At 45.5% G+C, this 23,848-nt stretch overlaps 1 protein-coding gene across 1 annotated transcript in view; it reads left to right on the top strand.

Annotated features, from left to right (window-relative positions):
* The first annotated feature begins 765 nt into the window (after positions 1–765).
* LOC126248471 (klarsicht protein) overlaps positions 766–23,848 on the top strand; it is an 892,903-nt gene continuing 869,820 nt past the window's right edge. The window contains exon 1 of the mRNA XM_049949484.1: positions 766–825. Coding sequence (XP_049805441.1) covers positions 802–825 — 24 coding nt within the window. The 5' untranslated portion in view covers positions 766–801. The remainder of the gene's footprint in view (positions 826–23,848) is intronic.

The following is a 23,848-nucleotide window of genomic DNA, read 5'->3' as shown; positions in this document are numbered from 1 at the left end:
GTCACGTTGTAAACAATCTCTTCTCATTAATTTCTATTTCTGTTTCCCTTCCATCTCATCTGATAATCTTACATCATTATTTCTTGCTCTTCCTATCGCCAGTCAACTTCTTCTCCACATTACTTCCTTCTGTATTGTTGTCACAAGTTCCTGATACAAGTCATTACGCACATTCGATGTGAACGTAATGCGGAAATTGCTTAATGAGACTTATACTATTAAATTCCACATACGCATTACAATATATGTTCTTTTTCACCTTCTTCTTCCTATTATTGTTATTATTTTATATTGTTCGTATACTATGCAAACTGCCGTGGTAACTCGATAGGGATGTGTGGCTAGAAGTAACATAACGCCCGAAGACCCCAGTCTTACCAGGTGAAATAAATGCACAAATAAATAAATAAAGAAAGAGTGGCAGAAATTCAAGTTATGGCTTACAAACTGATCCTGAGGAAGGATGAGATGTCAGTAACCGACCTTGAATGGTCATTGTGGGCGTGACCAGAATTATATTCAGAATAAGATATATTGCCTCAGAAGCGCTCCAGTATCTTATCTGCTGCAGATAATACACTTCTTGTCGATAGATAGCACAGTACACACACAGTTCCACGGTGTCTACAGAGGTGTAGGTCAGTCGTGGCAGAGTCCCGTCTCTCGTTTGTGTACGAAGACAACCATCAGGTCTCACTGATGTATTTGAGCTATTGTTATTAGAGGACTCGATGATGTGCTGTAATCCAATAAACATATTTCATGACGAGACCCTAAGTTTAACGCTTTACTACACGAAGTATGCCTTTGACGGGTGAATTCCAGGTAAGTGGGTTACATTTGAATAATACTTAAAATGTGAAGCTTTTGGAGGCGATGAAAATATTATTTTGAAAGTTGCAAAAGTATAACACCTAACGTTTATCACACTAAAAAGAAGTGTGGCTGCCATGCCGAGACATTAACTTCGAATTTTACATTGATTTTTTAAACTGAACCAGATGAATGTCGAGATGATCCTGACGCAGTCGGTCAGTTTCTTCTGCAGTCCTTATCAATTTTTGAGATGTGCTTCATTTCTGGCGGTATTATACACAATAATTCATTTAAGCACCAATGAGCTTATTGAATTGATTGTACCCGTAAATGGGTTTGAAAGTATTGGTGAGATGTAGTATGTAAGCATGGGTGGATGTGTTTCATTTCTTAAGAAGATTATTCCCTTCTATTGATTTTTATTTCTATTCATTAATATATTTAGTACCTGCCTTTGAAGTTTAAACAACGCTATGTTGTGATTCATCGATAATTTTAAGGGAATGTTAAGATTGATGGAAACAACTCGATTTTGTTAAAAACACTTACCTATTATCGGTGCAAAATACCTGCATAAAAGGCAGCAGGAGATCCGCAATCCCTGCCTCAGGACTATACTATGCAAATAGTAGTGCAAATAACGTACAATGTGAATAAAATTTCTAATATCCGCCATTCCAACGGTATGGAGGCGGACACGGAGAGTGGCTGCGATATTTTGTGTACGGCTCAATAATTCCGTCTTCGACAGCTGCAGGCCTAGTGATCGCGGAAAACACGTCACGTGGGGATGACTGTTCGCTGTCTACTGTAAATAAATACCGGGCATGGGAGCAATAACACTTGGTTCAAGAATCGTAAAAGAAGGTTGTATACCTGGAAGAATCCTGGAGATACTAAAAGGTATCAGATAGATTATATAATGGTAAGACAGAGATTTAGGAACCAGGTTTTAAATTGTAAGACATTTCCAGGGGCAGATGTGGATTCTGACCACAATCTATTGGTTATGAACTGCAGATTGAAACTGAAGAAACTGCAAAAAGGTGGGAATTTAAGGAGATGGGACCTGGATAAACTGAAAGAACCAGAGATTGTAGAGAGTTTCAGGGAGAGCATAAGGGAACAATTGACAGGAATGGGGGAAAGAAATACAGTAGAAGAAGAATGGGTAGCTCTGAGGGATGAAGTAGTGAAGGCAGCAGAGGATCAAGTAGGTAAAAAGACGAGGGCTACTAGAAATCCTTGGGTAACAGAAGAAATATTGAATTTAATTGATGAAAGGAGAAAATATAAAAATGCAGTAAATGAAGCAGGCGAAAAGGAATACAAACGTCTCAAAAATGAGATCGACAGGAAGTGCAAAATGGCTAAGCAGGGATGGCTAGAGGACAAATGTAAGGATGTAGAGGCTTGTCTCACTAGGGGTAAGATAGATACTGCCTACAGGAAAATTAAAGAGACCTTTGGAGAGAAGAGAACCACTTGTATGAATATCAAGAGCTCAGATGGCAACCCAGTTCTAAGCAAAGAAGGGAAGGCAGAAAGGTGGAAGGAGTATATAGAGGGTTTATACAAGGGCGATGTACTTGAGGACAATATTATGGAAATGGAAGAGGATGTAGATGAAGATGAAATGGGAGATAAGATACTGTGTGAAGAGTTTGACAGAGCACTGAAGGACCTGAGTCGAAACAAGGCCCCGGGAGTAGACAACATTCCATCAGAACTACTGATGGCCTTGGGAGAGCCAGTCATGACAAAACTCTACCATCTGGTGAGCAAGATGTATGAGACAGGCGAAATACCCACAGACTTCAAGAAGAATATAATAATTCCAATCCCAAAGAAAGCAGGTGTTGACAGATGTGAAAATTACCCAACTATCAAGTCACAGCTGCAAAATACTAAAGCGAATTCTTTACAGACGAATGGAAAAACTGGTAGAAGCGGACCTCGGGGAAGATCAGTTTGGATTCCGTAGAAATGTTGGAACACGTGAGGCAATACTAACCTTACGACTTATCTTAGAAGAAAGATTAAGAAAAGGCAAACCTACGTTTCTAGCATTTGTAGACTTAGAGAAAGCTTTTGACAACGTTATCTGGAATACTCTCTTTCAAATTCTGAAGGTGGCAGGGGTAAAATACAAGGAGCGAAAGGCTATTTACAATTTGTACAGAAACCAGATGGCAGTTACAAGAGTCGAGGGGCATGAAAGGGAAGCAGTGGTTGGGAAAGGAGTGAGACAGGGTTGTAGCCTCTCCCCGATGTTATTCAATCTGTATATTGAGCAAGCAGTAAAGGAAACAAAAGAAAAATTCGGAGTAGGTATTAAAATTCATGGAGAAGAAGTAAAAACTTTGAGGTTCGCCGATGACATTTTAATTCTGTCAGAGACAGCAAAGGACTTGGAAGAGCAGTTGAACGGAATGGACAGTGTCTTGAAAGGAGGATATAAGATGAACATCAACAAAAGCAAAACGAGGATAATGGAATGTAGTCAGATTAAATCGGGTGATGCTGAGGGGATTAGATTAGGAAATGAGACACTTAAAGTAGTAAAGGAGTTTTGCTATTTAGGGAGTAAAATAACTGATGATGGTCGAAGTTGAGAGGATATAAAATGTAGACTGGCAATGGCAAGGAAATCGTTTCTGAAGAAGAGAAATTTGTTAACATCTAGTATAGATTTAAGTGTCAGGAAGTCGTTTCTGAAGGTATTTGTATGGAGTGTAGCCATGTATGGAAGTGAAACATGGACGATAACCAGTTTGGACAAGAAGAGAATAGAAGCTTTCGAAATGTGGTGCTTCAGAAGAATGCTGAAGATAAGGTGGGTAGATCACGTAACTAATGAGGAGGTATTGAATAGGATTGGGGAGAAGAGAAGTTTGTGGCACAACTTGACTAGAAGAAGGGATCGGTTGGTAGGACATGTTTTGAGGCATCAAGGGATCACAAATGTAGCATTGGAGGGCAGCGTGGAGGGTAAAAATCGTAGAGGGAGACCAAGAGATCAATACACTAAGCAGATTCAGAAGGATGTAGGTTGCAGTAGGTACTGGGAGAAGAAGAAGCTTGCGCAGGATAGAGTAGCATGGAGAGCTGCATCAAACCAGTCTCAGGACTGAAGACCACAACAACAACAACATGGGAGCAAGCAGTTCGTGTTTCGTTACTGAACCCATCATTACGCCGACTCTCGAATACCGCTATTACCTCGCTTTCTGGACCTGGCCTTTGACTTCTGTTGGATTGTGTAGTGTTGTGTAAGATAAATCTGTGAGTCGTTCATCTGTTCTGGATAGGGCTCACGTTACTAGTAATCGTAACATTCGCTGTGCATTGCGTTTTCGGTTGTCGACGTAGCGTCGACTTGTTTTCCATATGCTGTGTGGTTTACGGCAGTGGCCTGTATACTTTAGTGACAGGCGAAGACATTGAACCCAACCACTTCAAATGACGATCTGTAGAAGTACGAAGTTTCTATGGCATTTAAAGCGTATTACGAGCTCAGCTCCAATATATGAATGCATGGAGTTCAGTTTCTAGCCGACAGTTGGCTCTTAAATGTATTCTAAACTTCAACTTAGTAAACCACCAATATGTGGTTCGTGGTGGTGATGACGCTGGTTTACAGAAGCTTGTTGATAGTGTTTTTAATTGCGATAACGAAGTGAGTGATTCAGATTCTGAGGAACTGCAAGCATTAGTTCAGAGTGAATCTAGTTACGAAAGCAGCGATGGAAGTGACGATAGTGATGACTGTACAGTGACTCCTTCAACACGTATTCGTATTACGACGCACTCCAAGCAGAGTGAAAGAGAAATGAAGAAATGATAATAACTGTTATCTTTCCCTTCAATGTTTATACTGGAGTTCGTGAAGATTTATTGAATAAATACGAGGGCTATCCACAAAGTACATTACGTTTTGGAATTAAAAATAAATAAAGTATTGGAATTTTTTTTATTATACACAGATGAAAGCCACACTTAAATACTGCTTTTCTACATAGTTGCCATTTAAATTAAGGCACTTATCGTAGCGATGGACGAGCTTGGAAATTCCTTCGCCGTAAAATTCGGCCGCCTGCGCCTTCAACCACGTAATGACTGTCTTTTGGGACAGAAAAGGTGTGATTTTTGTGGATTTCCTGGAAAGAGGCACTACAAGAAACTCTCAAAGGTATTGCCAAACTCTGCACAACCTCAGAAGAGCAATACAAAACAAGCGCAGGGGAAAGTTGGGCTCAGAGATCGTACTGATTCACGACAACGCCCGGGCCCACACGGCAAATGCCACTCGTGAAGTTCTCGAATCTTTTAAGTGGGAGTTGTTTCCTCATCCTCCGTACAGTCCCGACCTGGCACCGAGCGACTTCCACTTATTACCAGCAATGAAGAAGTGGTTGGCTATGCAGCGTTTTGATGACGACGCACAGCTTCAAGAAGAGGTAACCACGTGGTTGAAGGCGCAGGCGGCCGAATTTTACGACGAAGGAATTTCCAAGCTCGTCCATCGCTACAATAAGTGCCTTAATTTAAATGGCAACTGTGTAGAAAAGTAGTATTTAAGTGTGGCTTTCATCTGTATATAATAAAAAAAATTTCCAATACTTTATTTATTTTTAATTCCAAAACGTAATGTACTTTGTGGATAGCCCTCGTATAAATCACAGCCAGCATTTAAACTTTTTTTATTTAAGAATATATAGGGGCATTGTTCGAACTTATTCCTGATGAGACCAACGCTTGTGCGAAACAAACAGTTGAACAATAAAGATTGAAAGAATAAAAGAGAACGATACGTGGATTGAAACTACACCAGATGAGCCTAGGACATATTTTCCATTAGTTATTGTGATGTCACAAGTGCGAAAATCTAGAATTTAATTATAATGGAGGAAAAACGGGTATTCGGAGACACCTGTTTTTAATTAAACAAAGAGGAGAAAGATTCACACTTACTTAACGTTTTTTTTGGCATTTCATAAATGATGAAAAATAAGAACAACATGATAAATTGAAAAAACTAGATTAGCCATTGAGCATTTTTTTCAAATTTGTCATTTGTGCTCTCCGTACTAGGACGTTACTCTAGACGAAAGTGTAGTGCATGTGTAGAATGCAATGTATCTAAATGTACAAGATTTGATATAAAATACTAAAAAATTCGTGACTCAAGGACTGTCTACTGTCTATCTATCGCTTGAGCCTTGTCCTGCAGTTACGCAGGGTCAGCCATCGTTAATCGGATTTGGCATGTTAGTGTTTAAGGGGTGGCCGGATGCGCTTCCTGCCGCCACCCCGTACCCCCCGGGACGGAATTAGCGTACCCCAACTGTCTGCGTCGAGTGTAATCCATGGAATTGTGCGAAAGTGTTCAAATGTCTGCGAGTCGTGTAACTGAGGCGGCACGTGGGGACCAGCCCGGTATTTACCTAGCGGGATGTGGGAAATCGCCTAAAAACCACATCCAGGCTGGCCGGCACATCGTCCCTCGTTAATCCGCCGGGCGGATTCGATCCGGGGCAGGCGCGCCTACCCGAGTCCAGGAAGCAGCTCGTTAGCGCTCTGTGCTACCCTGGCGGGGTAGGACTGGCTACTGTGTCTCGTTCAAAATTTATAGACAGCTCCTAGCCTCCGGTCAGTAGAAATGTAGTGGTAAACATGTACGAATCATTGTTGGGTAGAGGTAACATTGTTTATAGATAACTAGTATTCTTCCCATTACATATTTTGTAGACTGACGGATAGACAGACTAATGTTGTAGACACTCTAAGACAAAACAGAAAAAATATCCCCCAGAACATCTCTTATTTTGTGAAGGCATTTCGGAAGGCTGTGACTTACTAAACACATCCTTCCGAAATGCCGTCAGAAAAAAAGACGAAGTAAATATTCCAGAATTCGAATCGAGAACAGCTGCCAACATGAGTAACGTAGAAGTAAATATCCTCGGACTAGTGAAGCAACTTCAGTCACTTAATAAAAGCAAGTCTTCTGGTTCAGACTGTATACCAATTAGGTTCCTTTCGGAGTACGCTGATGCATTAGCTTCATAATTAACGATCATATACAACCGTTCGCTCGACGAAAGAACCGTACCCAAAGACTGGAAAGTTGCACAGGTCACACCAATATTCAAGAAAAGTAGTAGGAGTAATCCACTAAATTACAAACCCATGTCGTTAACGTTGATATGCAGCAGGATTTTGGAACATACATTGTGTTCGAACACTATGAATTACCTCAAAGAAAACAGTCTATTGACACACAGTCAACGTGGGTTTAGAAAACATCGTTCTTGTGAAACACAACTAGCCCTTTATTCGCATTAAGTGTTGAGTGCTACTGACAAGGGATTTCAGATCGATTCCGTATTTCTGGGTTTCCGGAAGGCTTCTGACACTATACGACACAAGCGGCTTGTAGTGAAATTGCTTGCTTATGGAATATCGTCTCAGTTATGCGATGGCTTCGTGACTTCCTGTCAGAAAAGTCACAGTTCGTAGAAACTGACGGAAAGTCATCGAGTAAAACAGAAGTGATTTCTGGCGTTCCCCAAGGTGGAATTATAGGCTCTTTGCTGTTCCTCATCTATATAAACGGTTTGGGAGACTAAGGTTGTTTGCAGATGACGCTGTCGTTTATCGACTAATAAAGTCATCAGAAGATCAAAACAAATTGTAAAACGATTTAGAAAATATATCTGAATGTTGCGAAAATTGGCAGTTGACCCTAAATAACGAAAAGTGTGAAGTCATCCACATGAGTGCTAAAAGGAATTCTTTAAACTTCGGTTACACCATAAATCAGTCGAATCTAAAGGCCGTAAATTTAACTGAATACCTAGGAATTACAATTACGACCAACTTAAATTGGAGGGAACACATAGTAACTGTTGTGGGGAAGGCTAACCAAAGACTGCCTTTTATTGGCAGGACACTAAGAAAATGTAACAGATGTACTAAGAGACTGCCTACACTACGCTTGTCCGTCCGCCTTTAGAATACTGCTGCGCAGTGTGGGATCCTTACCAGATTGGGCTGACGGAGTACATTGAAAAAGTTCAAATAAGGGCAGCACGTTTTGTATTATCGGGAAATATGGGAGAGAGTGCCACAGAAATGATACAGGATTTGGGCTGTACATCATTAAAAGAAAGGTGTTTTTCGTTGCGACGGAATCTTCTCACGAAATTCCAATCAACAATTTTCTCCTCCGAATGCGAAAATATTTTGTTGACCCCGACCTACATAGGGAGAAACGATCACCACGACAAAATAAGGGAAATCAGAGCTCGTACGGAAAGATATAGGTGTTCGTTCTTTCCGCGCGCTATACGAGACTGGAATAATAGAGAATTGTGAAGGTGGTTCGATGAACCCACTGCCAGGCACTTAAATGTGATTTGCAGAGTATCGATGTAGATGTAGAAGTAGAACAAAATTGAAACATGTAGAGCATAAGAGATGGTCCTCTTAACATTATGCGATAACAAAGACACTTGTTTTCTGTGTAGTAAACATGTCCTTGTTGACACGATGGGAATAGTCAAACTAAGAAAAAAGGAAAGTCAATCATCCGGAGAAGAGGCAATAATACCTGAATGTGCCGTTAAGTATCAGAAGGGAATGGCTAACGTAGACCTTCAGTTCTAGATGACAGTTCTCCTTCCAATCGTTCGACGCAGAGTGAAGGGGTATAGAAAGATCTTTCATTTTCCTTATACGTGTATTTTCAACTCCTTCATTGTGTTTCACAGTGGAAAAATAAAACCCGGTACGCCGACTGCAGGACCAACGCTATACAGCAGCTGCTAGAGTGTGCACAGCTATCTAAGTACTCTGTTCACTAGCGATCATCAACGAGTACCAGCCCTATGAGACTTCAGGAAAAAAAACACAAAAAACATGGGCTCATTTGCCAACTGAAAGAAAGTTGCATAAATGTGTGTTGTGTGTTACTCAAGAGGAAAAATAAGTACATGTGCTTGGCAATGTAAACAGAGTGGTGTTGCTCTATATTTAGAAGACTGTTTTGAGGCCTACCGTACCCAACAATCATACTAGCTGATACTTATTAAATCTGATTTCATAGCAACCAGCAGTGTATTTAAATACGAGTTTACTGGCGTAACTTTTCACAGGCAGGTGACACGGCCTCTTCTCCATTAATGTGGACATTTTACTGGTTGTGGTGTGTAGTTTATATTATATTAGACGTGCTTTCTGAATGTTATACATTTAGATCTCAAAATTATGGAGTTGTATGGATCAAATATTCAGCTGTAATCACGGCAATAATATTTTAACTAAGAGGAATCTGGTAATATTGTGACATGTGAAAGTAAGGACGCAAGGTACACCGGGAAACATGCCATGAGCTTTGACTGGCGCTTATCGTGTGTGGTGTCCATCCACCGATTTCATACAGAAGATCAATTTGGAGTGTGATGCCCTCGCGTAACACAGGATGCACAACGGCACCCAATGCAGTGCACCTGTTCTAGCAGCGTTGATTGCAGGTACGTCCGCCGTTGATGAATATTATAAATTGTCCATGGCGGCACTGTTTCAGCTCCAATGCTTCGGCCTAGAGCCCCTACCCATTTCCAATCTGTTCACGTCCGGGGCGTTTCTATACAGGTGATGTCATCACGTTGCAGGTACTCGACCACTCAATCTGGACCCAGGTCAAGGCGCACTACAAAACAGGCAAAACAGGCGCAAATAGTTTTGTAGGACGAATCCCTCTATGCCACAGGAGACACATGCAGTGGCGTATGTGCACGTAACATGCCGTCCCAAAAGAGGAAACTGCCGATGCAATATCTGTTTCTTTCCATAATACTGAAATGGTTGTAACGTGTTCTAGGTGCGTGCCAGCAGACTAGACAGGAAGAATGACTTAGTTGGCTAAACTGCGCCTTATCTGTGAATATGGCACCACCCCACTGTTTGTGGGCCCGTACAGTGGGGAGACACCACGACTGCCGTGCAACGCGGTGCTTTTCATGTGAGGATTTGCATCATTCGGGTTGTCGAAGGTGACTTCACGCATTCTGGCAAGGGGTACAGTATGTGATCCAGCAGCAGCCTAGAGATCTCTAGTAGTTTCTTGTACTAGCAGGCACTTAATAACGATCTTGGCATTGGATAGTGACACGTGGTCGACCTTGCTCATACTGCCGTTGAATGTTTGCCCCCTCCTCTCCCCTCGTGCCCTGAAATGTCTGTGCGAGCGATATTCAACCGTCTCCCTCCTCCTCCCTATCCCCGCCAGTCCTTGGGCTTACTGTGGCTGGTTACTAATCTGCCAGTGATCCGTCACGCGTGACGTCGAATTGTGTTCTCTGTGTCAGCTTACTTATCCAACACATGCACACTGTGAGCGAAGACCCACACATGACAAAGTCAGAATCACGTATTTTAGATCTCTGTCCACGCGGAGAATCGCAGCCGTAATAAGCGTTCTCGTACTGGCGTGCCATGTCCGTCCTGCCCCACCCAGTTTAGTCCGAACACTGTCACAATGTGTTTTCGTGGATCTAGACGAGACTTAACTTGCGGACATGCGTGTGGAATGGAGAGGAGGAGGGATCCGACAGTGAGTTTATCTTTTCATTCCCATAGTGAACGTGGACTAATAAAACTACTTAAAGCGTAGGGAGAATATTGTTTCGTAACATTCATTGTTCGTGCTTAGAATATATGTCACCAAATAACTTGTTCACTAGTCGTTCTCAAAATCACAGCGCCAGACAAAACTTCACTGCATTTGCATAATTTTTATGCGATATTTCTTGTTCATGTGAGAGTTTTTGCTTTTGTGCTATTGGTCTTTAAGATCTTTAGTGTTCTGTTAGACCACTGATACCGAAACGTTGTCATTAAGCCGATAACACTGTAATGTTTACGAATTAAGTTTCCTGGCTCTCGTACTGAAGTGACTGTGGTTTACTGCTGCAACGTGCATACAAATAACATGACGATTTCTAGCTCATAAAATAAATGCGGGATGACCCGAACTCTTCCCGCAAAATTTCGGAGGTTGTTCCGGGATATTTTCTAAGTATTTTGGTAACAGCCTAAAAATGCTCGTATCGAAACACAAAATATGCGAATATGTTACGGTTTATTTAAAAGACTGCCATCCGCGGTGGTCTCGCGGTTCTAGGCGCGCAGTCCGGAACCGTGCGACTGCTACGGTCGCAGGTTCGAATCCTGCCTCGGGCATGGATGTGTGTGATGTCCTTAGGTTAGTTAGGTTTAAGTAGTTCTAAGTTCTAGGGGACTGATGACCACAGCAGTTGAGTCCCATAGTGCTCAGAGCCAGCCATTTAAAAGACTGGCTGAAAAGTGGGGTACCAGCTGCCTCATTCTACCCTCCTCAGCACCGTTAAAAATTTTCCCAAATATTTTGGCATGTGAACATATTCCCCCCCCCCTTTTTTTTAAACACAAAACTCGCCTCAGACTCCCACAAGCTCCTCTAACTGCAACTCACTGACACTCACAAGTCCATTGCTGTAAGTCGCTTATATCCATCCACTCCCTGTTCCCCTTTCTCACCCCCTTATTCAGCTGAACTCATTGTGCCATTATCTCTTAGTGTCTCTGTCATTGTCTCCTGTGTCACAGCCACACTCCCCTTCGTTCTGTCCTACTACTACAGTCTCCTCTTACTTTCGCTGTATCCCTCTTGCTCTCTCTTACTTCCAATATCTGTCTCTTCTCACTGTCACTATCTCGCTCTTCCTCGTCGTCATTGTCATATACACTTCCCCCTGCGGGCCGGGTGTAAGAATAGACCCGAGGTATTCCTGCCTGCCGTAAGAGGCGATTAAAAGGAGTCTCACACGTTTCGGCCTTTGTGTGTTGGTCCCCCGTAAGGTTTGACCTCCATTTTTCAAAATTTTCCAGAAGAGCGAGCCAATTGGGGAAGGGCGCCTTACATGGTGCATCGTGTCCATCGTGCATTGAGATCTTTAGCCCACTTTCTCGTTATCGCATTGCAGTCCCACCTGTTCTCCATCTCTTGGGCGAGTACACCTTCCTGGGTGCGTTTTCCACCATGCACTATCACTTTCTGTGCCGACGATGACCATGGACTTCTTTGTACCTCATATCCAGCACGGTAGCCAGTCCGTTGCGGTGGGGCCGCCATGTACCCTGTTGGTTGTAGCCCCCTGACAACACAGGGATCGCTCTGCTGATGCCTGCGCCATTAACTCCCCACGTATGTCAAGGAGTAGATGCCCGTCACCCTGAGGCATCGAGACTCCCGGCCATGGCCATCTTGCCAGGTGGCCTTTGCTGTGGCTGGGTGGCGCCCGTGAGGAGGGCCTCTGGTCGGAATGGGTGATATCAGGGAGGATGACACGCCATGAAGCGTAATACTTCATCTCTTTCTGGTGGTCTGCCGCCAGCAGACTCTAAGCGGGCAAAATCTAACTTTAATGCTAAGAAATATGACCCCAAGTCGTTCCCCTCCCTGGCCACACCATGGGAGGAATGCCAGGCTAAGGATGGCACTGAAGCTTATTCGCCCTGGTACCTCATATGTATGAGAGTTGATGGGGAATCTTTCATGTCCATGAAGCCTCAGATTTTTGTGGAGATGTGGTGGACAAATTTGGGGAGGTGAAGGGCTTCTGCAAAATGCGCTCTGGGTCAGTTTTGATAAAAACAGCATCCTCTACCCAGTCACAGGCATTACCCCGCTTGTGGCAAGTTGGGGGATGTTTCTGTTACCATCAATCACGTCTCATAAGAGCTTGAATATGGTCCAGAGTATTATATTCCACAGCGACCTTCATTTGCAGTCTGACGACGAACTGCGCGCCAATATAGAGCGGCAAGGTGTTCACTTCGTACGGCGCGTCCATCGGGGTCCGAGGGATAACCACGTTGCCACTGGTGCCTTCATCCTGGCTTTTGAGGGTGACACATTGCCCAGGAAGGTTAAGGTGATGGTCTACTACTGTGACGTCAAGCCATATATCCCTCCCCTGATGCGGTGCTTTAAGTGCTGGAAGTTCGGCCATATGTCTTCCCGCTGTACTTCCAGCCCCACCTGTCGAGGTTGTGGACGTCCATCACATTCCAATACTCCATGTGCCCCGTCTCCCATCTGTGTCAGCTGTGGAGAGTATCATTCACTCATTCACCTTGCTCGCCAGGCTGCAGAATTTTACAGAAAGAGAGGAAAATCATGGAATATAAGACTCTGTACCGACTGACCTACAATGAGGCTAAGAGGAAATTTGAGCATCTACATCCTGTGGCTATGACCTCATACACCGCCACTAAGGGAACAGTTGCCACGCCATCAGCCCCCCCCCCCCCCCCCCAACCATCGGGGATTTCAGTCCCCACTTCTGGGCCAGAGAAGCGTAAGGATTCTTCGGCTCCTCTCGCTAGAAAGGGGTCCCTTGGGACACTCCCTTCCCAGGTTTCTGCTCGTGGGAAAGATGACACCCGCTAGCAGCTGAAGAGCGCAAAAGCAGCTGGTCGTAGAGCTTCAAGCTCATCCTCAGTCCCAGAGACTGATTCAGTGAAGTCCTCCCAGCCAGAGAAACCCAAGGAACAGCGCAAGAAATCGAAAAAGAAGACCCCTAAGAACAATGAAATTTCGGTGTCACCCACACCATCGCTACCTACAAGCTCTGCATCTGAGGATGGGGTAGAGATTCTGGCGTCCGCTGAGGACATGGATCTCGCCGGACCCTCAGACACAATAGATATAGACCGCTCAGGCAAAAAGTCGGTGGTAGCAGGTGATCCTGAGGCATAAACTGCCTCATTGAATGTTCCATGCCTTCCCAGTCTCAAGATGTCATCCTCCAGTGGAAATGCGGCGGTTTTTTCTACCACCTGGCTGAGCTACGGCAACTGTTAAGCTTTACACATGCTTTCTGCATTGCCCTCCAGGAAACCTGTTTCCCAGCAATGCGGACCATTGCCCTCCGCAGCTATAAGGGATGTTACAGGAACTGTAGCGATTGTAACAGTGTGTCAGGTAGAGTTTGCGTTTATGTTCTAAATTCAGTCTGTAGTGAACCTGTGCCCACCAAACCCCTTTTGAAGCTGTGGCTGTCAGAATATGGACGACACAGGAAATAACTGCCTGCAGTGTATATCTGCCTCCAGATGGTGTAGTACCCCTGAATGTATTGGCTGCTCTGATTGATCAACTTCCTAAACCTTTCCTACTTTTGGGAGGTTTTAACGCCCATAACGCTTTGAAGGGTGACACCGTGCTTACTGGCCGAGGCAGAGATGTCAAAACTTTACTGCCTTAGTTCAACCTCTGCCTCTTAAATACAAGGGACACCACACATTTCTGTGTGGCTCGAGGTAGTTACTAGGCCATTGATTTATCAATTTGCAGCCCAGGAATTCTCCCATCTATCCACTGGAGAGCACATGACGACCTGTATGGTAGTGACCGCTTCCCCATCTTCCTGTCACTGCCCCAGCGTCAGGCCCACAGACGCCTGTCCAGATGGACTTTAAACAAGGCGAACTGGGAAACTTTCACCTCTGATGTCACCGCTGACTGCCCCACATGGTAACATCGATGTGATGGTTGAGCAGGTGACTACCAAAATCGTTTCTGCGGCAGAAAACGCGATCCCTCGCTCTTTAGGGTGCCCACGGCGAAAGACTGTCCCTTGGTGGTCGCCGGAAGTCGCTGAGGCAATTACAGTGCGTCGGCGAGCTCTACAGTGACATAAGCGACACCCTTCCCTAGATCATCTGATAGCCTTAAATCGGTTCCGTGCCCGTGTATGCCTCCTTATAAAACGACGGGACAGGAGTGTACGAAGATCAGACGTCTTTTTGGGTACCAGACCCCAACAGGTGTCCCTGGCGTTACCATAAATCGCGTGCTATGTACCGACGCAAACGCGATTGCCGAGCACTTTCCTGAGCACTATGCTCGAGCCTCTGCGTCGAAGAACTACCCCTCGGCCTTTCGCACCCACGAACAGCGGGTGGAAAGGAATGTCCTCTCGTTCACTACACGCCACAGTGAACCCTATAACGCCCCATTTACAGAGTGGGAGCTCCTTAGCGCACTTGCACGTTGCCCCAACACAGCTCCTAGGTCCGATCGGATCCACAGTCAGAGGATTAAACTTCTCTCGTCTCACTACAAGCGCCATCTCCTCGTCATCTTCAACCAGATCTGATGCGATGGCGTCTTTCCATCGAAATGGCGTAGGAACACCATTGTTACGGTGCTCAAACCCGGGAAAAGCCCACTTTATGTGAATAGCTAACGGCCAATCAGCCTCACCAACGTTGTTTGTAAGCTGCTGGAACGTACGGTGTGTTGGCGGTTGGGTTGGGTCCTGGAGTCACGTGGCCTACTGGATCCATGTCAGGGCGGCTTCCGCCAGGGGCGCTCTACCACTGATAATCTTGTGCCCCTCCAGTCTGCCACCCGAACAGCCTTTTCCAGGCGCCAACACCTTGTTGCCGTCTTCTTTGATCTACGCAAAGCGTGTGACATCACCTGGCGACGTCATATCCTTGCCACATTATACAGGTGAAGTCTCCAAGTCCCAGTCCCGATTTTTATCCAGAATTTCCTGTCGCTCCTATAGTTCCCCCCATATCCTGGAGAATGGGGTCTTGCAGGGCTCTGTATTGAGTGTATCACAATTTTTAGTGGCCATTAACGGTCTAGCAGCAGCTGTAGGGCTGTCCGTCTCACCCTCTCTGTATGCAGACGACTTCTGCATTTCATACTGCTGTACCAGCTCTGGTGTTGCTGAGCGGCGCCTACAGGGAGCCATCCACAAGGCACAGTCATGGGCTCTCGCCCACGGCTTCCAGATTTCGGCCGCTAAGTCGTGTGTCTTGCACTTCTGTCGGCGTTGTACCATTCATCCGGAACCAGCACTTTCCCTCAATGTCAGTGCAGTGGAGACATATCGATTCTTAGGACTGGTTTTCAATGCCCGATTGACTTGGCTACCTCATCTTCGTCAGCTTAAGCGGAAGTGCTGGCAACACCTCAGTATCGTCCGCTGCCTGAGCAACACCAACTTCGGTGTATTTCGCTCTATGCTGCTGCAGCTCTACAGAGCCCTTGTTCAATGCCGCCTTGACTATGGGAGTGTGGTTTATGGTTCGGCAGTGCCCTCAGCGTTGTTTTTACTCGATCCAGTGCACCACTGTGGCGTTCGTCTAGCGACGGGAGATTTTAGAACGAGTCCGGTGACCAGTGCCCTGGAGTAGGCCAGATTCCCTCCTTTGCAGATCCGACGTGCACAACTGCTCGCCAGTTACGTTGTACACATTCGTAGTTCTCCCGAGCATCCGAACTACCGTCTCCTTTTTCCACCAGCGGCAGTTCATCGGCGGCCCAGGTCAGGGCTAACGATTGCGGTTCGCGTGCGATCCCTTCTGTCGGAACTGTAGTCCTTCCCTTTAACACCTCCCATCCAGCTCCATCCGCATACACCACCATGGTGTACACCTAGGCCGCAGATTCGCCTGGATCTTTCGCATGACCCTAAGGACTTAGTTACTCCTGTCACTCTCCACTGTCACTTCCTCTCGATTCTTGACGTGTTACGGGGCTCTGAAATGGTTTACACCGACGGCTCGATGGCTAATGGCCATGTTGGCTTCGCCTTCGTCCACAGAGGCCATTTTGAACAGCATTCCTTGCCCGATGGCTGCAGTGCATTCACTGCAGAGCTGGTAGCCATCTCTCGTGCACTTCATTATATCCGTTCATGCCCCAGAGAATCGTTTCTTCTGTGTATTGACTCCATGAGCAGCCTACAAGCTATCACCCAGTGCTACCCTCGCCATCCTTTGGTAGCGTCCATCCAGGAGTCCATCTATGCCCTGGACCGGCCACGTCGTTCAGTGGTGTTTGTGTGGACCCCAGGGCACGTCGGCAACCCAGGCAACGAACTTGCCGACAGGCTGACCAAACAGGCTACGCGGAAACCGCTTCTGGAGACGGGCATTTCTGAACCTGACCTGCGTTCTGACTTATGCCGTAGGGTTTTTCGGCTTTGTGAGACAGAATGGTATAACAGTACACACAACAAACTGCGTGTCATTAAGGAGACTACGAATATGTGGAAGTCTTTCATGCGGGCCTCTAGCAGGGAATCAGTTGTCCTCTGCCGACTCCTCATTGGCCACGCTTGGGTGACCCACGGTTACCTCCTGCGCCGTGGAGACCTGCCTGAGTGTCGGTGCGGCGCCCGGTTGACAGTGGACCATATTCTGGTGCACTGTCCCACTTTGCCCAGCGACGGAATCTTGGGTTACCGGACTCGTTGCCACTAATTTTATCTGTCGACGCCTCATCGGCTGATTTAGTTTTACGTTTTATTCGTGAGGGTGGGTTTTATCATTTGATCTAAGTTTTAGCGCGTGTCCTTTGTCCCTCTGTGTACTCCACCCTAGTGCTTGTAGGATGGAGGTTTTAATGTGTTGCAGAATGGCTGGCATCTCCTTTTTTATTCTCATGGTCAGCCAGCCATGGTAATCTGCTTTGTTGTTTTAATCTCTTCATCCCGTTTCTTGCGTTTCTGTGGTTTTCTTGTCCCCTTCTGTCCATTTACATGTTTGTTGCCCTTCATCGTTCTTGTGATTTTACCTTTCATTCCGTTTTGAGTTGTCAGTCTCGTTTGTTTTATTCTCACACTTGTGGCATTGTTTTATTCCGAACAAGGGACTGATGACCTCGTAGTTTGGTCCCTTTCCCCCCTCCTTTAATCCAACCAACCAATCATATACTCTGTCTCTCATTATCACTGACTCTCACCCATTTCTAATTTCTCTTTATCTTTATTCCTTCCCCCTGGTATTGTCTCCTTCACTCTTTTCCTAGCACTGTTCTATCACTGTCAAACATGTTCCCCTGCCATTGTGTCCCTCTCTTTCTCTCAGATTTCTATTGCGTCCTTCGTTCTTTCTGTAACAAAACTACTGTTCTCTGTGTTCCTGTATTTATTACTTTTCCGTTTCTGCGGTATCTGCCACTATCTTCTTCTCTCTCAGCATAAAAAAGCGCGAAGATGTTCACTTACCAACATATTTGGGAAAATTTTTAAAGGTGCCGAGGAAGGTGGAGTGAGGCATCTGGTACCCCTCTTCAATGTGAGTCTTTTAAACAAACAGGAACATAATCTCATTTCTTGTGCTCCCTTCTTTTCCCGTTGCCACTGGGCGTATGACTCAAATGAAAAGAAATGTGGAGGTCAGTACAATTTAAATAGTTTTCATATGTGAAATTGAAATGACGCAAAACGTATTTTACACCTCAGACCGGATTTTACGTGAAAGAAAAAGAGAGAGAGATAGATGGCGGGGGGGGGGGGGGGGGGGGGGGGAAGAAAAAATGGCGCTAAGCACTATGGGACTTAACAGCTGAGGTCATCAGTCCCCTAAACTTAGACCTTCTTAAACCTAACTAACCTAAGGACATCACACACATCCATGCCCGAGGCAGGATTCGAACCTGCGACCGCAGCAGCCGCGTGGTTCCAGACTGAAGCGCCTAGAACCGTTCGGCCATTGCAGCCGGCGGGGAGGGGGGGGGAGGGGAGAGAGGAGAGGAGATACCTTACAATGTTTTTTCTCCGTCTCTCGTATTCGCCTCACACTGGATTTTACGTGCATATTGTACGTGTACTAGTAGGGTAATTTTGAACCTCTATACCTCCGAAACGGATGAAGATATGAAGAAAAGTTTCAAGGTTGTTAGAGATCGGCGTCTTACGAATACTTAGTAACAATTACAGCCATTTAATGTGCATAGCCGTCTCGGAATGTCCGCAGCTCGTGGTCGTGCGGTAGCGTTCTTGCTTCCCGCGCCCGGGTTCCCGGGTTCGATTCCCGGCGGGGTCAGGGATTTTCTCTGCCTCGTGATGACTGGGTGTTGTGTTATGTCCTTAAGTTAGTTAGGTTTAAGTATTTCTAAGTTCTAGGGGACTGATGACCATAGATGTTAAGTCCCATAGTGCTCAGAGCCAAGCCAACCGTCTCGGAATCCGCTGGTGGCTTGTGGTACCTAAAAACCCAAGTTGCTAGAATATTTCTCGATAAAGGATAAAGATTTTTGAAAACGGGGATATGGTTCTTCTAGATAAATGCCTAGAGTATATACCTTCAAAATTTAAGCAGTTTGCTGTTGTTACGTATTTAGTATTTAGATTTCGCCTTATACCGGATTTTACGTGTGGAAGTAGGATAACTTGGAAAATCGGTATCTTGCAAATGGATTAAGATATCAAGAAAATTTTCAAGATTGTTCGAGATCGGTATCTTCGGAATAAATCTTAAAAATTTCAGATGTGTTGTGCATAGTGGCCTTGTAATTCTCGGCTGGGTTTTTGTTCACTGGTAACGGTGAAAACACAGTAAAAAATCCAGTTTTGTGGGGTTTTCCGAGGAACCGGCCATGAACTAATGGTGCCTCCATTTAAGTCCCATCAAGCCAACCGTAGACCACATCAAAAGCGAAAAGAACCAACGGATTTGTTCCGTTTGACTAAGCCGGAGGAATTGTGTAATATTCATACTTTGACCCTGTACTGTAGGATAGTGACACTAAGGACAAATGGTCCCAACCCAAGGGCTATCCGGAATACCTGACTCTACCTTTTTATTACCAATAGATCTTGAGGTATGTCAGGAAAGCACGGGACACATACCATCTTGCGTTATGTTGTTGGGAAAGTAACGTCAAGTGTATCTCGAAGATGAGATACAATCGCCGGCCTTAACACGTCGGAAACATTACTGCCGCCGTCCAAATTACTTGCTATGCGAACCAGAAGTGGTAGTGTTGTGTACCCAATAGCGAGCAGCACCATCATGCCAGGTGTTGGGTCCGTACGAACAAGAAGAATCCCACCTGACAACGTTCGCACTACTCAGGGCTTCCACATATGGATACGTCCGTCCTGATGCTGTTCGGCCGGCCGAAGTGGCCGAGCGGTTCTAGGCGCTTCAGTCTGGAACCGCGCGACCGCAACGGTCGCAGGTTCGAATCCTGCCTCGGGCATGGATGTGTGTAATCTCATTAGGTTAGTTGTTCTAAGTTCTAGGGGACTGATGACCTTAGATGTTAAGTCCCATAGTGCTCAGAGCCATTTGAACCATTTGATGCTGTTCGTAAAATCAGGACTGTCTACTGTCAGTGTGAATAATTGTGTTGCTAGAAACAAGCCCATTTCATGACTCGAGGTCCATAACGTGGTTGTACGATGCTGTGCGGCTAAGCGAACAGTATGTCTGTCCTCTCAAGTGCTAGTCGTATGGGGCCGCTGAAACTCTTCGTGGTGTCAGGTATGGCCCTCTCGAATCTGTGGATACCATATTCACATGATAGTCGCAAGATCCCGACCATGCTAGTAGTAATATCACGGAACGATAAACCTCAGTCTCGATGGACTACGATCCTACGGCTGTCTAATTGCGACACGTGTCTTCCTACACGACACATAACACAATCTTCTCACGAGCAAACAACAGTTAAGAAAGATTTCTGATGGAGAAACTGGCTGCGTAATCTCTCCACGTGTACGGAATGTGGATGGGACTATTCGTACCTAGTTTATGCGGTTGCGCTGGAATGTTAATCATTTGCATACTCGAGCATGTTGTACACTCGAGCATGTTGTACAGTTCGTTCTAATTTTACTTAAGTTGTACGCCGCTTTGATCACGCTGCAGTTTTAATGGCCAGCGGTGTATCTGGTACAGTGGAAAGTATCCTCTGCCGCGCACCTAACAGAGGTTTGCAGAGTTTGGATCTTGCCGTAGACGAAATAGGTCCAGTGAACACGGCGTCTAGAAGATAGCGTCAGAGCGGAGTGGCGTCCGGTAGGAAGATGAGTTGCCGCGGCTGTGATGAATCGCGTACCGGCGAGGGAGAGCTGGTGCGGCGGGGCAGGTTCTGCGTGCGCGGCTGCGCGCGCCACGGACACACGGAGGCCGGTCGTGACTGCCGTCGCCGCTGATATTCCGGCAGCTCACATTCTGGCTCCGGTGAAAGGCGCTCGGCGCCGGCCCTACCCTACCCTGTCTCCTCTCCCCTCCTCCTAACTCTTGCATGCGGGAAATGCGCTACTTCCGCGGCAACGCTGTTCACTCGATCTGGAAAAAGAATGCTCGTCTTAAGTAGCACCATCCGCAGTTTTCTCTGTCTCCTCGTATTCGCATTATTACAAATGCACTTAACGTAAATTGCCCTCGTCCGGTGATGATAGTCTGACGATTATAATTATTTTTTCCAATTAAGTTGCTGGGAGTTTCAAGTCATTACCGTCGCTTTCCAGATTGTAATCGTCGTCGTCAGGCCACTAATATTCCGATTCCGTAGTCGTTCACAGCCTCGCAGCTTGCTGGCAGCTACATTTCGCATTTCCCGCGCAAGTGCCGTACAGCTGTTCCGGAGGAGGGGGATCGGTATTAGCAGACACAAAGTGAGGACATCAGATTGCTTGAAAACTTCTAACAAGGGAACCTCCCCATCGCACCCCCCTCAGATTTAGTTACAAGTTGGCACTGTGGATAGGCCTTGAAAAACTGAACACAGATCAATCGAGAAAACAAGAAGTAGTTGTGTGGAACTATGAAAAAAATAAGCAAAATATACAAACTGAGTAGTCCACGGGCAAGATAGGCAACATCAAGGACACTGTGAACTCAGGAGCGCCGTGGTCCCGTGGTTAGCGTGAGCAGCTGCGGAACGGGAGGTCCTTGGTTCAAGTCTTACCTCGAGTGAGAAGTTTACTTTCTTTATTTTCGCAAAGTTATGATCTGTCCGTTCGTTCATTGACGTCTCTGTTCACTGTAATAAGTTTAGTGTCTGTGTTTTGCGACCGCACCGCAAAACCTTGCGATTAGTAGACGAAAGGACGTGCCTCTTCAATGGGAAGCGAAAACATTTGATCGCAAGGTCATAGGCCAACCGATTCCTCCACAGGAAAACACGTCTGATATATTCTATACGACACTGGTGACGGCATGTGCGTCACATGACAGGAATATGTTGTCGACCCACCTAACTTGTACACTTGGCGAATGGGTAAAAAGATTCTTCTACCTTGCCCGATTTAGGTTTTCTTGTGGATGTGATAATCACTCCCAAAAAAGTGATCGCATCGGACGGACAGATAATAATTGTCTGAAAATAAAAAATTAAACTTTTCACTCGAGGGAAGACTTGAACCAACGACCTCTCGTTCCGCAGCTGCTCACGCTAACCACGGGACCACGGCGCTGTGGAGCTCACAGCCTCCTTGATGTTGCCTATCTTGCACATGAACTACTCAGTTTGTATATTTTGTTTATTTTTCCATAGTTCCACACAACTTCTTCCTGTTTTCTCGATTGATCTGTGTTCAGTTTTTCAAGGCCTATCCACTGTGCCAACTTATAACTAAATCTGAGGGGGGTGCGATGGGGAGGTTCCCTTGTAAGAAACTACAGTGACAAATGAGGAGATCATAAATCGTGAGTTCCGCGGAATGTGATGCGTGCGAGAAGGAAATTTTAGCTGAGGTGCCTAGCACAGGGAGAGTTAAGTGACTTGGGTGTGCATCTCTAGCGACGGCGCGCACCACATCGAGCCAGGTGGCGCTATGGCTAATCCCATTGGGTAGAAGCGGGATTCGGATCACCGTCTGACCATACTGATCGAGATTTTCGGTGGTTCCCCTAAACCGATTACGGGAAATGCTGCGACGTTCCTATGACAAGTACTCGACCGATGCCCTCATCAATTCTAGTTTGCCCTGACCGTGTGCTCCGTCTCCAGTGACTCTTCATCGACGGGTGTTGAACACTAATCTTCCGTCTTTCCATTCGCGTTCCACGTCATGTTAAAAACTGGGTAGATAAGGATCAATGTTCGAGATAGCCTCCACAGTAGTGTTTCTTTTTATTGGTTACAGAGAGAGGTTTTAATTTTGTGAGTTGATACTCCAGTACCTATGAGTTTATTTATCGATCGTCATTTTTGTTTTGAAGTTAAAGTTCTCAAGTTGTCTTTAGTTAACTCAGTTGTATTTTTCAACTGAGATTATAATTCGTTGGCCAGTTCTACTATATCGTTTCAGAATACCGCACGTATTACTAATTCTGAATATGCTGACAGGGCACAAGGTGCCCATAATTAAAGTTCCAGTTTCAAAACGCTGTAGAAAGGGAACCTATGCTCACAATGACGTCAAATTTAAACGGGGTATTATTGACACAGGGGAACTGTCATGGAACAGAAATTTTAAAAAATTAAACAAATTTACCAATAGATGGCGCTGTAAGTGCCTGGTCGGCGAGAAATGATAGTTGAATCCCATTACGCCGGCCATAGTTTGAGTTGCACATTACACCATCCGTATTATTCAATGTGCATGACTGCACAAGTTTGGCAGGCAACAGTTGTAGCACTGTTAGGTAAAACCATCCATCACTGCAAGGTCGTACCACATTGGATAGGAAAAATCGGTTTTTACCTGTCCTGAGGCCAAAAACTGCATAAAAAACAAAATGACATAGGTTTTTAATTGTCCTGGTGCAAAAATCACATGAAAATCGAGAGGACATTGGTTTTTAACTGTCGTGAGTCAGGCGGCGCAAGACATCTCGATATGCTGTCCAGTTTTCTGCCACAAGGGGAAATCGAGAAACAACATTTTCCACGACACATCGAAGTGTGTCGGGGGTCACTTTCAGAATGTATTGCGCAATGCAGGTCTTCAGTTAAGCTACGTCCGTTACTGGAGCGCTGATCACAGCGTCTTTCAGATAACTCCAAAGCCAGAAGTCATGCGGACTAAGATCAGGTGAACTGGACGGCCAGACTGTAGGGAAATTATCGCACATAAATCTAGTATTTCCGAAATGGCTCTGCAGCAGGCGCTTCACTAACTGTGTAATGTACGGAGGAGCGCCACCTTGCATCCTACCCATATACTATACGCCGTTCAAGGGTTGGAATGACGTTGGTGCGCAAAAGACTCTCATAGCA

Source organism: Schistocerca nitens, chromosome 3 (genome assembly GCF_023898315.1).
Source record: "Schistocerca nitens isolate TAMUIC-IGC-003100 chromosome 3, iqSchNite1.1, whole genome shotgun sequence".
Classification (NCBI taxonomy): domain Eukaryota; kingdom Metazoa; phylum Arthropoda; class Insecta; order Orthoptera; family Acrididae; genus Schistocerca; species Schistocerca nitens.
This window is presented reverse-complemented; position numbering and strand designations above follow the sequence as displayed.